The 18,085-nt window shown below is 42.7% G+C and overlaps 1 protein-coding gene across 2 annotated transcripts in view; it reads left to right on the top strand.

Moving 5' to 3' along the window:
* The window catches only part of ZDHHC16 (zDHHC palmitoyltransferase 16), a 231,428-nt gene that overhangs the window by 131,205 nt on the left and 82,138 nt on the right, over window positions 1-18,085 (top strand). For both annotated transcript variants that reach the window (XM_086922628.1, XM_086922626.1), the window contains exon 3: window positions 13,707-13,901. In XM_086922628.1, coding sequence (XP_086778754.1) covers window positions 13,707-13,901 — 195 coding nt within the window. The remainder of the gene's footprint in view (window positions 1-13,706; window positions 13,902-18,085) is intronic.

Here is an 18,085-nt window from a genome sequence, read left to right as displayed (position 1 = left end):
TCATGAAAAATATGCTGATTCCTTTGTGGTTGAAACTTGACAAGATTTGTCTAACACACTCCTGTCCAGGTTGCACCCCGCAAAAGCAATGAGCGAGGCAAGACTTTGCCCTGTGAGGGAGATTGACTAGGCCTATTACAGAGTATTTCCTTGGTCAGTTGCTTTACACATATACTCTGTTTGAAAACCCACTGTGCTTCATGTCAGTAGACCTCCATGTCGTTCTTGTGATCTAGAGGTTTGCAGAAGGGCCATAACAAATCTGGGACTGTCACTCTGTTTGCCTTAGAAGGCTACTCCGTGGCGGAACTATTTATCTGCGTCGTGAGCCCTGGAGAAGTCAATCAGACTCTCCTACTGGGAGTGCTTGGATTGGGTGGTTCAGATCAGAACTAACCAGAATCCCCCAGTCCCAATACTTTGCTAGAAGCAGCTGTATCTGATGCTGCAACACAAGGAATCACTACTTATGAAATAGAGACCCTAGGCTTTCATTTTTATCAATATGCGAGTGTAAGACTCCTCCAGAGACTTCATCACAAGTCTTATTGTACGTGGCTTGTGAAGATGAACTGTTGTACAACTTTAAAAGGTCTCCTATATTTGAGGGGTTTGCACTGAGCTTACAGCTCATGTTATGTTGCAACGCTGTCTTCTTATTGGACCTTCTGATACCCCTCTCATCCAAAGCAAAGAGGAGTAGGAGCCTGTTTCCTCCACTCCCTCTGACCCTTGCCTTCCTTCATTGTCTCTCTGTTTACTCTGAAACCAAGATTTAGCAAGATGACCTGTCCAAGATGGATATGTGATTATGGTCCATGTTCTTAAGAATTCACCTTGATCTTGATTGGTCCTAAGATGGCAGAGCCTACCACAATTACAATGGTGCAATGGCCCTAGTTCTCCTGGGCACCTCTAGTTAGAATGGATTTAACCTTTCTAGAGTGATGTATTCTGCCTGGCATTGAAATTGTTCCATACACTGAGCTCCTCCAATGCGACTACCAAAAATGCGACTACACAATCAGAATCTCTGCTGCTGGGTTATTTGGGCCTCCACCCATCACTTGTGCAGTTGTACCCATTCTCCATTTCTGCGCACGAGAAGAAAAGGTATATGAAAGCCATTGACAAGAGGTTCAATTGGAATTCCTTTCCATTTGCTTCAGGCAGTGCAGAGCCTGACTTGCCTTGCTGTAAGCTCCACATTTTGAAGGAAATTGAGACATTCCCACTGTGCCCCAGCACACTTGTAGAGGAACTATGACTGATAAATAGCAAATGCTAAGCAAACTTCTTTTGATCGGGGGAGCGCTATCAGTATTACTCTTATCTGACTTAAAAGTCTTAAAGATTGGTAGTTGTCTTGCCACTTATTGGAAGCATCCTTTTTCGCCCACAGCAGGTGAGGCATTCACTCGCTGTATAACAGTGATGGATTAGCTCTCATTTGTTTGTCCCACGCCTCTCTTACAAGCCATCCGAGCTTCTCAAGGCCTGGATAAACTTGACAAATCCAGATCATTCTATGGTTTTACTGCTCTCCCAGTCACTGGGTCAGCCAGAGTAAGTCTGCCAGTACATAAAAGAGTCAGGCAGATCCAGTGGAGTGATTTTCAACTCTGCTGTATCTGGAGAGTAAATGAAGTACAACTGTGATTTGGTAGATCTGTGGAGTGCAAGAGGCTTTCAGACTTGGATCTAAGTGGTCTGTACTAATCTTCCTCCATCAGCGGACAGGCAAGGACATAGCCTTCTGATCCCATCTGTTCTTCCCACCTTCTTCGCATGTCCCCGTCCAGCTTCTCAATTTGACTCTTTGCATCAAGAATATCCTTTATGTGTTAATCAAGCTGCTTGATCTTTTTGTTGAAATTTACCAGGAGTTTTTCTTCTGATCCATTGCAGTAAAAAAGAGGTCTGGTGATTTTGTACTATTCTGGCCAGCCTCCTCCTCAGCCTCTTATTTTACAAGAATCCTATAAAAATGGCCATCCAGATAAAGATCCAATTGTCTATCTAGTTAAGGGAGCTATGTAGGTGATATAGGTTTGAAGAATGTTTTTTTAACTGCATCACCATCTGGCAAACTCAAGGAAATTGCCTCTAGTTTGTGGCTAAGAGAACAATTGACTTTCAGGACACAGCGCATCTCTTCTGCATGAACCTGTGCTCTATGGGTTTTCACCAAGGTTATAGCAGCAGTTGCAAACTAGTTAAGATGCCAAATGAAGTACTTCTACTGCTAGGACTCATTTCACTGTGTAACCTTCAATCTCTTGAATCCATATCTCTCAATAAATTGGGCAAATCTACTTTGGATTCAGCCACACAACTACTGTTCAAGGTTGTCAAAAATTACAGGTGTTATGCACTGACACTTGAATCACTACTACAGCAGATAAGGGATATCCCAAACGTAATGGGGCTGAAACTTTGCTTGGATATTTTTAAAGCAGCAGCATTTGCTTATGATGCCATTCTCAAGTTAATTTTAACTTGCCTAAATCGGAAGGATGGACTGTTAGTGCAATGACTAACACAATGTTTACCCATTAGTCCGGTACTCCATTTAGTTGGGTTGAGAGAGGGATAGAATATTTGTGCATAGTTGTTGCTTATACGATACAAGGGACCATAGTGAGAAACATGCAGTGCTCAGCTGTGCAGTTAAATCAGATCTTGTGGATTGGGCAGATAGCCTCAGTGTGAATGACCGTGCTACCCATGATACAGTACTTGTTTTCGCAGACTTAAGCTTGCAATCTTGAAAGTCAATATTCAGCTACAGAGCATTTGCCTGAATCGTATTGGGCAGGGATGAGGCATAATAAGATGGAAATAGGGAACATATAACTTAAGGAGGGTGGGTGACAAACTCCATATTTGCTTAGATACTACCAGGCAGCTCACTCATGCTATCTGGTGGAATGGTCACATTCATATACTCTTGCTCCTTGTGGTGTAGGAGTTGGTGTTGCAGCCTAGGCCCATAGGATCCGCTTTTTATCTTTCTCCTGTATTTGGAGCCCCTTTGAAGATTTAGGACAAAACTGGTACTAGGATGAACTTGACTTCCTACCCATCCCCTTCACCTGTGGGGTTTCGGTTCCACAAAGGCACAATCAAGTTATTACATCAGATCAAGGAAGACTAAGGCAATCAAGAGGGGGAGAGTTTCAGATAACTTCAAATGAGATTTTACATTTGCACCTGCAGACTAGAAGAGGGGAAACTACAAATTTGCAAAAATGCAGATTTGAAAATCTGCTGAGACCAAATACCAGCCAAACCCTGGAAATCCTATTTACACATACAGTTCTGACACAGACGTCTGGCCAAGTCAACATTCATTTCAGAACAATGAGAAAAAGAACTAGTGATTACAGTAGAAGACAAAATAAGTTTGCCATAATGCACATGGCGAAGGAAATATTATCCTACATGATGTATAGATGGCATTAAACTCAGGTCAAGCTGAATAAATAAAATGTATTATATGAGGCAAAATACCTTCTGGAGAGGTGCAGACAGCAAGACACAATCACACATACCTTGTGGGAATGCTTACTTTTACATTCATACTGGAACGAGGTGCCAGAGGGAATGCATGCGATTTGTGGGTCAAACGGAGCTAGAAGCTCTTTAATGATCTCACTAGGACTCCCTTCAGAAATCATCTACTCACTGCATGAAAATAAAGTAATGATGATCTTGTTCATCCTTTCAAGCTGCAAAACTAGGAATTCTCTTAATCTGTAAAAAGTTGTAGGCCCCAGTATGAAGAATGTTGTTACAAAAGATATGGGCATTACTGAGTACGGAGAAGCTAGCTTATGAGATGGATTCCAGGGAAAGATAGTTTCAGAAAATCTGGGGACCATTGCTCTGGTTTTTAATGAGGGATTGCAACAATGTAACATGGTTGATAAAGTGACACAACAGGTGTGCCTTTATAGAACAGAGGGATGACAACAGACTAGTCTTACTTGCTACATAGGAGATGCAGAGCTATATGGTAATAGAGGCATAAGACCAGGACCACAAGACATGGGTGGAAGGTTGAGGTTTTTGTTTAATTGCTGTAATAGGAAATTGAGGACAACTGCTTCTCAAATCTTTGATTGAAAGAAAATTCATTAAAACGTATTTAATCAAAAAAAGCTGGGGTGGGAGAACCTGGTTGAGATATGGCTTTCATTTTCTTGTGTGTAGACATTCATCATGCCATATACCATAGGCATTGGTGTTTGTGGCCTCCTTGTGCACACAGTTCAATGTCCATACAGGATAGCTAAACAAAGCTATAGGAAAAAAAATAATCTTCTTGTCCCCTTATCTAGGAACTGAGGCCATATTGCAATGGGGGCCTATTGGTAGAACCCAATTTACTTATTCTGAATCCAGCTAGATAGCTTGAGTGAACTGCCTGGTTTAGCATCCTTCCATGTCATTTCCTATAATAGAACATAATTTTTGCCTAGGGGATAGACAAGTATAGGAATTAAGTGAGGGGGCCATACATATGTGATTAGTAGTGCATGAACACTAATTGAACTAAACATTGTATAGCCAGTACCCAGGACACAGTAAAGACACCTAACGCTACAGTGCATGCCATGACTACTGATTGCAGAGATTTTGGCATTTGCTTCTCAGAAGGTGTCTTACGAGAGAATCTTCCCAATATGAGATGAATGAGAAAGGCAAATCCCACCCCAAAGCACAGACAAATCAAAATTAACATCAATTATAGCTGTGATTAATGTAAAAGAAAAAACATTGAATGAAGTATAGACAATAAGAAAATTAGCAGGACAAGATGTAACAAAATAGTAGAAACATGTGTATGTGTTGTGAAATTGGTGGATAAAGTGAAACAATGCATTTCTGATATTAAAATATTAAACGCATACAAAGCCTTATGTCTGACAAGATGGAGGAATTGGTTAAGGGATTCAGAGTGAACACGAAAAATGAATGTCCTGAATAGTTAAAATTATTGCCAACTTGATAAAAATATCTAGACTCATCTGGACTTTATAGGCACCCGAGAACAGTCCTGTACTAAGCTTCCCAAAAACGTAGTAACCCACAATTAGCTTAGATTACTTAACAGGTGAGAGGAAACATGTTGGAAAAGAGAAAATTATAATACTAACTTAATTAAGTAATTTTTCTTTTACACTTATAAGCAAACTTCTCACGTCCAAACAATTCTGGTTCAGCAGATAACGTTAGACATTTTTGGGGAAAGGAGAGATAAATATCCCTGAGGGTTACAGAGAAAGCTAAAAGATTTGATTTCATGCAAAAAACAAGACAAATAATAAATATGATTTATGCTTGAGGCCAGCCTAAAAATATTTGATCATGAATCCTGGAGTGTGAGGGTAGAAATTGATATTAATATGATGTTGAATTAAAAATGAATGTAAATACTGCGTCATTCATATTTGTCTCTGTGTCCCTTTGGCACCTGGTGCCAAGCGAAGGTAACAGTGCCAGCCAGGCCTGTTTATGGTTCTTTGTGTGTGTACATGGTACCAATTTAAGAGTGGATGGGTACCCCTAGATGTAAGCAAGAGGGTGGTAAAGTATGGGAATGATGTGACAAAGTGCATCAAGGGGAGGAGACCTTGAAAATATGGAAAGCATCTATTTGTGTAGAAAATATTCTGCCCTACTGAAATTATCACATATGATGAATAAAAAAGTAAAGCTGAACTGCACTTCCAAATCAATTGATCTCTTCTACAGAGTGTAGAAACGATCCAATTATATTGACTTGATCATTTGAATCTTGAGAACTCTTTGGTGATTATTATTAATTGCACTAACCTGAAAGGATATGAAATAAATACTAGACAAATAGGGGACCCTTGATTTGTGCTCCAGAGAAGATACTTTCAGAAGTTCTCTAAGAAAAAAACATATCTAGCATGAAGGACCCAAATGAAAGTCACAATCTTTATTATAGTCCTTAATTGTAACAATTAATTATGCCATTAGGACATTATTTAAGTGCTATAAAAGAAATTGAAATTTTGCAAAATTATTTATTTAATTTTAGAAGATTGGTATTATTTGGCATTTATTTCAGAGGGGGTTGGTATGGATATGAAATAAATAGTGATGCTGTATTATAGTAAAAGGATTAATAGACACTTTTAAAAACCACCGTTTTTTCTCACAGATTCATTAAAAAATCCATCGGACCACTGGCAGGGAAGCTCAGTTTTTACATCCAGTGATTTAATAGCAAAGGAATAAATTGATTGTGAATGAATGAATGAATGAGTGAATGACTGACTGATATGCTTTTTTTTGAGAGAAAAAAACACCTGACTTTTCATAATAGGCGAGTGTCCTTCACATTATGATCTGCAGCTGAAAGCCATTTTGAGATGGTTTTCATTTACTCAGTTGAAGACTGCAGGCTTAGGGCCTGATTTAGATCTCGGTGGACGGGATACTACATATCAACGATGACGGATATCCCGTCTGCCGAAATAAAAATCCCATTATATCTTATGGGCTTTATATTTCGGCAGACGGTATATCCGTCACCTTTGTGATAGAGTAACCTGTCTGCTGAGATGTAAATCAGGCCCCTAGTCTGCACTGTTAATAGCCACACAGTGATTTATATTGAAAAACGAATAGACTATTGACCCCCTTCAGCTATGCGAGCTGACAGAGTATCTGTGCATGTTAGTCTTAAATGAGAACATTCATTGTTGGCTGGCCACCCGCCTCCCCTCTGTACCATTAAGGCTATGCAGGCTGACTGATGTTTGTCTTCATAAATAGGAGCTAGAATTCTAGGTTCTGCTCATGCTAGATCTACCTGCCTCCATTTGACATATTAAAACAAACTGTTCGAGGCATATGGGCTGCAGATGGTACATTATGAATAGATCGCCATCTGGTGTTGGGCTCGGATGATTGCACTTTGTTTTTCTCTTGGAGAGTCTTTTGTCTCTTGGTGACTCCTCCCTTGGTTGGTAGTGCGCATGGGCATCGGCTCCATCCTTAGATTGTTTTTTTCCGCCATCGGGTTCGGATGAAGATCGAGACGCTCCAGATCAACTTCGCAAGAAAGTGATTTTCGGCGCGTATTCCTTTTCCAATTCGACGGTATTGTTATTCGAACGCGTTCATTTCCATTCCGACGCGTTACAAATTCAAAATAGAAGAGAAAAACTTGGAGCTACGTCGAAGAACAGGAGGCCTTTCTCGACGCAGTCAAGCCCGTAGTCCATGGAAAGGACTCCATTCAAAAAATGTCCAACGTGTGGTGCTAAGTTCCCACACAAGGACCTACACGAGGTGTGCAACCTCTGTCTATCGCCTGAACACGAATCCAGGGACTGCGAAGCCTGCGCAGCATTCTCCTCCAAGCTAACGATTAGAAATCGTCGAGCTCGAAGACATGAGGTTTCCAGAATGCAGGCGGAAGCGATCCCGGAGCTGTTCGGAGAAGAACAAATCGAGGAAGAAGAGGACCAGTCGGGGTCGGAAGGGGACCAGTCGGAGGTTGAAGAACTCATCGAGCAACAAACCGTGAGTGACGACGTCCCCTTACCGAAAAACCGACCCCGTGCGGTAACGACCCCGCCCTCGGGCCCGGTCAAACCGCTGAAAAAAGTTTCCGACGCCCCGCCTTCAGGCCCGGCAACGAAACCGAAACTGAAACCGAAACACTCGGACTCCCACCATGTCGGATCCGAGAAAAGGGCGACATCGACTTCGGCACCGAGGCTACATACAAAGGACAGCTCGGGATCGAAACATTCCATGTCGAAACATAAATATGACTTATCGCCCAAGAGACACTCGATACCAAGAAAGTCGGAATCGAGCAAACATTCGGTTTCGAAAACAACAAGATCTGACGATCGAAAACAAAAGCACCTCTCGGAACCAGGACCCTCGGTTCCGATTCAGGAGCAACAGACAGATCCCAAACAAAAGATCTTGTTTATTGATCCACAAACTGGGAAAGTGGTCACGAAGAAGAGAAAGAGTGAACAGTCAGAAGATAAACCTCTTCCTTCAAAAAAGAGAACAATGGGGACGAATATAACTCCTCCTGCTTCTCCTCGTCCTAGAGTAACACCCTCTTCTCCTATTCCTCACAATAGGCCAAATATTCCTACACCTTCCACACCAAGACCAGCTACACCTCAGTCAGAGGTAGACAGTGATCTGGGGGAGGGAGAACCTCAAGGGGATGACGAAACTATCCCAGATGAGGAGGATCCATGGGAAAATTATGATGTAGGGTCAGATGAGGACAACGACCCAGAGCTATATCCCTCAAAGCCTTCACCACCTGATGATAACACAGGTTTTGTGCAGCTCATTAATAGGGCAGCAAGATACCATAAGGTAGATATACATACAGAACCTCAAATAGAGGATTTCTTGTTAGAGACTCTACCTAATGCACAGAGAACATCAGGTACTCTTCCTATGCTGAAGGGTCTTCTTACTCACACAGATGAGATATTCGAAAACCCAGTGAGAGCCAGGGTGTTAAACCCAAGAATTGATAAAAAATACAAAGCGGCCCCAAAGGACCCAATATTTATTAGAGGGCATGTACCGCTAGACTCGCTGGTGGTCTCCAACGCTCGTAAGAGAGCAAACTCATTATCTACAGGAGAGGCTCCTCCACCAGATAAAGAGTCAAAATTAATAGATGCATCAGGGAAAAGAGTAGCATCACAGGCAGCGAATAGCTGGCGTATAGCCAATACACAAGCACTACTCGCACGTTACGACAGGGCACATTACGATGAGTTAGAAAAACTTCTTACACATCTCCCAAAAGAACATCAGAAGAAGGCAGACCAACTAATACAGGAAGGTAAAATAATAACAAATACTTCCATTAAGTGTGCATTAGACGCAGCAGACACTGCGGCAAGGTCTATTAACACTAGTGTCATGCTAAGAAGGCACGCATGGCTTAGAATCTCAGGATTCAAACAAGAGGTACAAACAGCCCTACTGAACAAACCATTTGATCAGAAGACATTGTTTGGTTCAAGCACAGACGAGACATTAGAAAAAATGAAGAAAGATACGGAAACGGCTAAGTCAATGGGAGCATTGCAACAGCCAACACACAGAGGTTCCTTTCGTAGATCCACCTATAGAGGGGGCTCAAAGAACACAGGAACGAATCAGCAATCCACATCTTTCACACCAACATCACCCAGAGGTAATTCAAGAGGCAGTTACAGAGGTAACAACAATAAGGGAAGAGGCCGCGGAAATAATAACAACCGCAACGCCTCAACACCAAAACAGTGACTTCATAGAACTCCCCCCAGACCACATAACACTGGTCGGGGGACGTCTATCACAGTTCCTACCTGTCTGGGAAAACATCACGTCAGACAAGTGGGTGAGACAAATTATCCAACATGGTTATTGCCTAGAACTCACAGCTACCCCACCAAACATCCCCCCCAAACAGCGTCCAATGAGTCAAGATCATCTGACATTGTTAAGAGAAGAAGTGCTAGCACTTCTACAAAAGCATGCAATAGAGAAGGTCCCAAAAGATCAACAGGGCACAGGAGTATACTCTCTATACTTCCTGATCCCCAAAAAGGACGGGTCCCTACGACCAATATTAGACCTCAGACCTCTCAATGCTTACATAAATTCGGAGCACTTCCACATGGTCACGCTCCAACAAGTACTCCCTTTACTGAAGAAAGGGGACTTTCTTTCTACACTGGATCTAAAAGACGCTTACTTCCATATCCCAATTCACAAAGCCCACAGAAAATACATAAGGTTTGTGTTAGAAGGACAACACTATCAGTTCAAAGTCCTTCCATTCGGTGTCACAACAGCACCGAGAGTTTTCACAAAATGCCTAGCTGTGGTGGCAGCACACCTAAGAAGACAACAAATACATGTCTTCCCATACTTGGACGATTGGCTAATAAAGGCCAAGTCAAAGGAAGAATGTCTTCACAACACACAGAAGACAATTCAATTGCTGCACCACCTAGGGTTCACGGTGAACTACAAAAAATCACACCTGCAACCAAACCAGATTCAGCAATACCTGGGGGCTACTGTAGACACAGAAAAGGCAATAGCATACCCCAACCCAATCAGAGTACAGACAATGGTCGGGTTAATACAAAGATTTCAACCACAACACTCACTACCAGCACGAGTGTTTATGCAACTATTAGGCATGATGTCCTCCTGCACACTGCTAATACCACATGCCAGACTACAAATGCGCCCACTACAAGAGTGTCTAGCGACACAGTGGAATCAGGCTCAAGGGCAGATTACAGATCTGGTGTTGGTAGACGACCGGACGTATCGCTCTCTGAAGTGGTGGAACACAGAAAACATTTCCAAGGGACGGTCGTTCCTAGAGCCAATTCCACAAATGATAATAACAGCGGACGCATCGCTCTCCGGATGGGGAGCGCATATGGACAGATACACAGTACAGGGGAAGTGGAGTGTGCAGCAAAAGAAACTGCACATCAACTACCTAGAGCTATTAGCAATATTTCTAGCACTAAAAGCTTTCCAAATACAAATAACAGGCAAAGCAGTCCTGATCAGAACAGACAACATGACTGCAATGTATTATATTCAAAAACAGGGGGGGACACACTCTCTCCAACTGTCCAGACTAGCACAGGACATATGGAGATGGGCCATTCCTCAAAAGATCTACCTGTTAGCGGAACACCTACCAGGAGTTCAAAACCAAATAGCAGACATCCTAAGCAGACAGTCAGAACAAGTACACGAATGGGAGCTGCACGACCAAATACTACAGCCATTCTTCCAAAAATGGGGGCAACCAGAGATAGATCTGTTTGCCAATCATCAGAACGCAAAATGCAAAGAATTCGCATCCAGGTACCCACACCAAAGGTCCCAGGGCAATGCACTGTGGATAAATTGGTCCAACAGATTTGCTTACGCGTTCCCTCCTCTACCACTAATTCCATTACTGGTTCGGAAACTGCAGCAACATTCAATGACAATGATACTAGTGGCACCCACGTGGGCAAGACAGCCGTGGTTCACCACGCTGCTACAACTCTCACAAGTACCACATCAAAAGCTAAGGTTATTACCCATGCATCTTACACAGAACCATGGAGAAATAATGCACCCAGATCCAACACAACTGAACCTAGCGATCTGGCTCCTGAGGTCATAGAGTTTGGGTATTTAGATTTACCACCAGAATGCATGGAAATCATTAAACAAGCAAGACGTCCTACCACCAGAGCATGCTATGCAGCAAAATGGAAGAGGTTTGCTATACACTGTAACAGTAAACACATCAACCCTCTGGACGCATCTACTAAACAAATCATTTGCTATTTGTTACACTTACAGCAATGTAACCTAGCATATACCTCTATCAGAGTGCATCTAGCAGCCATAGCGGCATACCTACAAAACAGACAACATCTGTCACTGTTCAAAGTACCAGCAATTAAAGCTTTCATGGAAGGACTCAAAAGAGTCATTCCACCAAGAAGACCACCTTCCCCAGTCTGGAATCTCAACATAGTGCTTACCAGACTAATGGGGCCACCATTTGAACCTATGCATAGGTGTGAAATACAATTCCTCACATGGAAGGTAGCCTTCCTCATAGCTATCACGTCACTTAGAAGAGTAAGTGAACTGCAGGCTTTTACGATTCAAGAACCTTTTATGCAGCTACACCAAAATAAAGTGGTTCTTAGAACAAACCCAAAATTCTTACCGAAGGTTATTTCAGCATTCCACATCAATCAGTCAGTGGAATTACCGGTTTTCTTTCCAAAACCACAAACAGTAGCTGAAAGAGCCCTACATACACTGGATGTTAGAAGGGCCATATTGTACTACATAGAAAGAACACAAACTTTCAGAAAGACAAAACAGCTATTTGTTGCGTTTTCTCCCACACATAAAGGCATCCCATCTCCAAAGCGGGCATTGCCAGATGGATTGTAAAATGCATTCAAATATGCTACTTAAAGGCAAAGAGAACATTAACTGTTCCTCCTAGAGCTCACTCTACACGTAAACTAGGAGCATCTATGGCATTTCTGGGGAACATTCCACTAGATGACATATGCAAAGCGGCTACCTGGGTTACACCGCACACCTTCACAAAACACTATTGTGTAGATGTGCACACAACACAACAAGCTAGAGTGGGACAAGCAGTATTAAAAACATTGTTTCAGACAGTTGCAACAGACACGGGCGACCACCGCTAGGGAGAGAACTGCTATATAGTCTATTCATAATGTACCATCTGCAGCCCATATGCCTCGAACGGAATATGCTACTTACCAGTATGCATCTGTTCTTGGCATAGAGGGCTGCAGAGTGGTACATGCCCTCCCAGCCTCCCCGGAAACCTGTGTCTGTTCCAACATTATCTTATTTAGATACACTTACATGGGCACTCTTATCTGTATTCTACTATACTACTCCATCTAACCCTACTATGGCAAAACAATCTAAGGATGGAGCCGATGCCCATGCGCACTACCAACCAAGGGAGGAGTCACCAAGAGACAAAAGACTCTCCAAGAGAAAAACAAAGTGCAATCATCCGAGCCCAACACCAGATGGCGATCTATTCATAATGTACCACTCTGCAGCCCTCTATGCCAAGAACAGATGCATACTGGTAAGTAGCATATTCATTACGCTTCAAGTTGGGCAAAAAACGTGACAATTTGGGGATATCTTTCCAAACAACTATGGGCCCCAACCTCTTGATCCCATCTACAACTTCTTAGATCTGCAAATTGGTCCACAAATTTCAAGATGTCTACAGAGAGTAAAATGGCTTTTACCCTGGAATGGCTCCTGGTTAATATTAAACATGTTATACCATCATGTCTGTTAAGAAAGCCATTAAAGACCGGATTTATGTTAGCCAAATATTGTCATCTTAAATAGAAAAGGCCTACCTGCAGACCTCCATCAGGAACCGAGAACTGCTATAGATAGCCTTGTCAATTTGTGGAAATTGATCTGCAGTGTCTGTTCAACTTTAGATTTTGTCACTGTTTTGCAAACCGCTGTGCACACCTCCCTTTCCTCATCTCTGGAACTAACACCCCTTCCCCTCACACCCAACTTTGTTGCTTTGCTAGGTGCAGACAAACACTCGTTTCTACTCCTTGAAGTTATTAAGTTTGTAATGTTCAGTTTAGAAATGGGATAATGAATAACTAACATTAAAGAGTGCCCTGCCGCCATGGGTCTTGTAACTCGTCTTACAGCTGTCCACTCCGAGCCGGCAGATCCTATATCCCTCTAGTGTATCTAATCACCTTCATCTACTTTATTCACAGTTGACAACAATAATTTGATTCAAAATCATGAAAGGTGGCTGTTGGATTGGATTTTGAAGACTTGTCACAGGCTTTGTTGTGCTTCCAAACGAAATTCCACTTTTGACGTTTGGTTTGTGCGTTTGTGTTGTCTGAATTTGAGTTCATTGTGTATGGGGATAATCTAACCGATCCTTTACACAAAATCTCCCTCATGATCAGATTGGTTCTCTGCCACTCATTTGTTTTGGTGTCAACAAAGTCCAGTTTAATAGTTTGGTGCTAACTTTTCTTCTTATTGTTTTACACTATTCTTTCACCTGCCGTCTAACTCATGTACTTGTTTTGCAGGTTTTCGTAGCTCTGGTTCTAGTGCTAACGAGCTCCATTGTGTTGATAGTGTACCTCTGCGTTCTACCCATCATTTTGCAAACTTACTCTGTCAGCTGGATTTCCTGGCACATAACATATGGACATTGGAACCTTATTATGATTGTCTTCCACTATTACAAAGCCATATCCACTCCCCCTGGTTATCCCCCACAGGTAAGAAAGGGTATTATTACTTTTGTCATTCAACATCAGAAATGTAATTGTGCCCAGATGCTATTTACTTCATGGTGCGGTACACAAACCACTTACTGTCTTCCTTGAAACTGCACATATATAGCACAGGGTGATTATACACGTGTTAATTTGTGCAAATGACAAATATGGGAAGAATCTACCAACCTTCCTGCTTAGTTTTAAAAACTTCATGTCTCAACAAAAACCTAGGCATAGTTGTTTGCTTTTCTTTAGTGTACTGACAAATATTTGAAAATTGACCGGGGCTAGTTTGGGAGATTCTAAAACTTAGGCATGTATGTCAGAGTGAAGACCAGGATATCATCATTTTGGGAGATTGTAGGATGACGAGGTAGGTTACGTGCTGCTTTTTACCTGTGGCTTGCAGTTGGTATCTTCTGAACCACTGTGAATACAGTGTGTATTGAGGCTTACTAGTGAAGAACGAAATGGTTACTACACCATTACAGGAAATATTTTGTCTCATCTGTATATTTACATTTATTGAAGATATCAACTAATATGAATGACATGTTTCTGGACAAAGCAGTTCATTAAATTACAACAGAAATACTTTTTAAACCCTCCATTAATTGGTACGTCTTGTTGAGACTTCCACAAAGAATTATTATAATGCTGGAATCAATAATAGGTATGTAGGGCAGTGCTTAATTTGAGCCTGTGATTGCTGGTGGGGCCCAAGAGCACTCATTTTTGGGGCCAGTGGGCCCCACCGGCACTTATTTCTCTTAATCAGGCATTCCCAGAGAATAAGAGAGGGGAAATCACACAAATGGGAAAGAAAAAGCAAGACAAGACAGAAAAACTGTTAACAAGGGAGAAATTAGGGGCCTGCAAGAGTGAGATAATAGGGGCAGGGAGTGTCTGGCAGTGGATTAAAGAGACATGAGGTGGATTCAGGAGTACGCAGCAATGGTATTCGACTCAGGACATTTAATAGCTCCGGCCGCTATCTTTTGAGCAGTGCTTTGTGCACCGGCACTCATTAGGTTACAAATTAAGCACTGCATTATGGGACGGTTAGGGTCTTGATGAAAACAGAGGCCTTGGGTTATATAGACTATCCAAAACCTAAGATTTAGTCGTATCCAGGTTCTCTTTTGATCCTATCACTACCCGTTTGCTGATTTTGGCCATGTAACAAGTCATAACACTGCTGAGGAGCCACCCTTACCTAGCACACTCCATTCAAACCTTTTTATTTTCCTGTTGACTGTAACGCCACACTGGCAACTGTGATTGCCATAAATGTTTTTTGAGGCCACTTCCCATTATGGTGCTAATCCTCAAGGCCTAGATCGGTGATGAAGCACCTTTGGGAGGGAAGGTGATTGTTGTACACACCGGGAGAAAGAAATGAAAATATGATGAATAAAGATTTATGGTAAGCAATCCAGCGATTACTTCTTCATCCCCTCGTTCCATTCCCTATGTTAGTGTTGATATTCAGAAGTGGCATGCCTTCGTCAGGATCCACCACACCTGAGAAAGCCACACCAGCAGCCTAGAGTAATGCAGGACAAAAGTCTTTATTACATTGTTATCAGTAAAAAGCCAAAAAACAATCAGCGCACAGTATTGCCAGACACGGCATTAGTGCGAACTATTTCACACACTTGTGAGACGTCAAGTCTATGGTGGATAATACAAGTAAACAGTAAAACATCTAGAGACCCTGCAAATGTCTGAAATAGAGCCCACAAGCGTACACCCTTGAGACCACCATACTTTGTTCTGAAAGAAATAGTGATTGACAACCCAACATGACAGTATGCAAAGTAAATTGGAGTTTTCCCCCTCGACCCACATTTGCTACAGATGATTTCAATCCATTTTTGCCACCTTAAATTTGGGGAATAGGTATTAATGGCCATTGTCTACTGACAAGGCAGAGCTGACCTTCGATAAGAACATTGGAACTAGTTGTAACACCATACAGTCCTCAAAAAGACCTACGTATGGCAGAGCTTGGAGCCTTACGAAGCCAATTTCACCCAAAAAAAACCATTGAGGGCTGAAAATGTTTAAGGGACTACCTCCAAAGGCTCAAGGAAGAAACTTATAACGCAAATAAGAGCGGTAGGAGATCCCAGGAAGGTGGCAAAACCCGAACTCTGGGCTTAAACATAGCAAAACCAAAGAATAAATAACCAGCAATGTCTTGACGGAGCGGAAGACCACTCCTAGAAGTTGAAAAGGCCCAAAAGGCAGCCATCTGCACGTGCAAGTTCAAAACAGCAAAGTCCTCATTAAAACCATCTTGCAGTCACTGAAGCACCAACCAGGAGTCGCATGGCAAAGGAGACAATAGCCAAAGCTGACTCGCTTTTTGAATAAATGCTCTTTGATGGCCATAAGGCTGCCAAATGGCCGCCCTAGCAAATATTTAGAGAGAGAGAGAGAGATAGATACTTAAACACTTAACCCCTTTCTTTTCAGCCTCCATGGGAATAGCCTCAGTAGAGGCAAGAGTAGGATAGCGTAGTGACTTGGAGCCAATGGCAGTAACCACAGCTGAGCCACTGGCATTCCAGAAGGGCTTCTCCCTCTTTCTCTCTCCCTCTCTCCCTCTCTCCCTCTCCTACCTAATTTAAAGTCAGATACTTCGCATACCACTATCTTGTTCTTTACCACTGATCTAATGTGCACTTTCACTAGGACACTTTGTCTGTGACCTCCTGAGCACATGGCTTCAATGCATACATAAGCATTTGTTGTTTACCAACTGCATTGATGAAAAACACACAAAATAATAACTTGTATAGGTAGCAGCCAGTAGCAGGGTTGAAAATTGTAGGGTACTAAAACATAATTTGCTTAACTCCTAAAGGTATTTTGAACCTTATAAGTGCCAAGATGGAGTTAATTCAAATTATGAATGCAGAAACAACTGTACGTGAAACTGAAAAAAAGCTATATTAAACTATCTTCAAGTCTCTGTCCTTGGTTATAAACAATTAAGATACATACATATTTGTTGTTCACCTTTGTCACTACACTCTGTTTCAGAAACATAAAATGCAACAGATGCAGAGCACCTTACCGACCTACCTGCCCCCTGAAGTAGCACAACTCCTACAGCTGAATATAGATTTCTGACTTCAATTGTTCCATTGTGCCTGTCTCTGGTTGCTGTTGTTGCATTCACCATTGCATTTCAGTGACTTTTCCATGCATTTCACGAACATTTTAACTAGCTCAAGAGCAGTTTCCCCACTGCTCATAAGCGTTGTCATGATCCAGCCCTATTTTTAGGTTTTGCCTGGCGAACAGCTGCGCAGCAGCGTTTCGCGCAGGCGAAATCTTATGTTAACAGTATGTGTGTGTTGTCCCGCCTCTCTGTTCCATTGGCTAGCTCCATAAATGGAGGCTAGCCATTGGAAGAGAGATATGTCCGTAAGTCTCGGAGCAGATTTGTGGGCGTTCCGTAGATTTTTACTCATCCCGCCCCTTTTTAAACGTCATGCGGCGGTGGGCGTTTACTTTTTTTTTTTTTTTGGGCAGCCTTTTATTTTGTCATTTGCCCTGACCTCTGGTGAGTGCTTGCTGCTGTCCTGCCTTCCCCCGCCCCCCTCCCGCTGTCCGTGTCTCCTTTATCACCCCCCCTCCGTTGCTTTGCATGTGCTTGTTTCTAGGAGCTATGGAGGGCGGGTGGTTCACGTAATGCTCCTTTCTTGTCAGGAACCTCCTGCAGCTTCTCCCTGGCCTTCCAGAGCCGAGGACACGCAGCCGCGGCATTTCTCCCCGGGTTTACGGGACACGCCATAGATTTCGAAAGATGCTCCCACTGGCATGCTGCTATTACGAAAGACAGGCTCGTCTGGGGGAGCTGTGGGTAACTGCTGAGGAGGGAAGGGTCCTGGTGTCGCGTGCGTGCTCTTCCCAGCCATGAGGAAAGCTCGACTCTCCCTGAACTTGCAGGATCTCTGTTCACATATCTCACCCATGTTGGTTTTATATCACCCAAACATCACAGCATTAGGACCCCAAGGAGAATTAAGATGATAACATATCCAAATACACCCAAATGCGAGACATTATAAAATAGTGTATGTGCTGTCCTGCCTTCCCCAGCCCCCCCTCCCGCTGTCCGTGTCTCCGTTCCCACCTGTCCTGCCTTCCCCCGCCCCCCCCTCCCGCTG

The sequence above is a fragment of the Lissotriton vulgaris genome, chromosome 5, assembly GCF_964263255.1.
Source record: "Lissotriton vulgaris chromosome 5, aLisVul1.2, whole genome shotgun sequence".
Classification (NCBI taxonomy): domain Eukaryota; kingdom Metazoa; phylum Chordata; class Amphibia; order Caudata; family Salamandridae; genus Lissotriton; species Lissotriton vulgaris.
The sequence above is the reverse complement of the archived record's forward strand: the minus strand, read 5'-3'. Positions and strand labels throughout refer to the sequence as shown.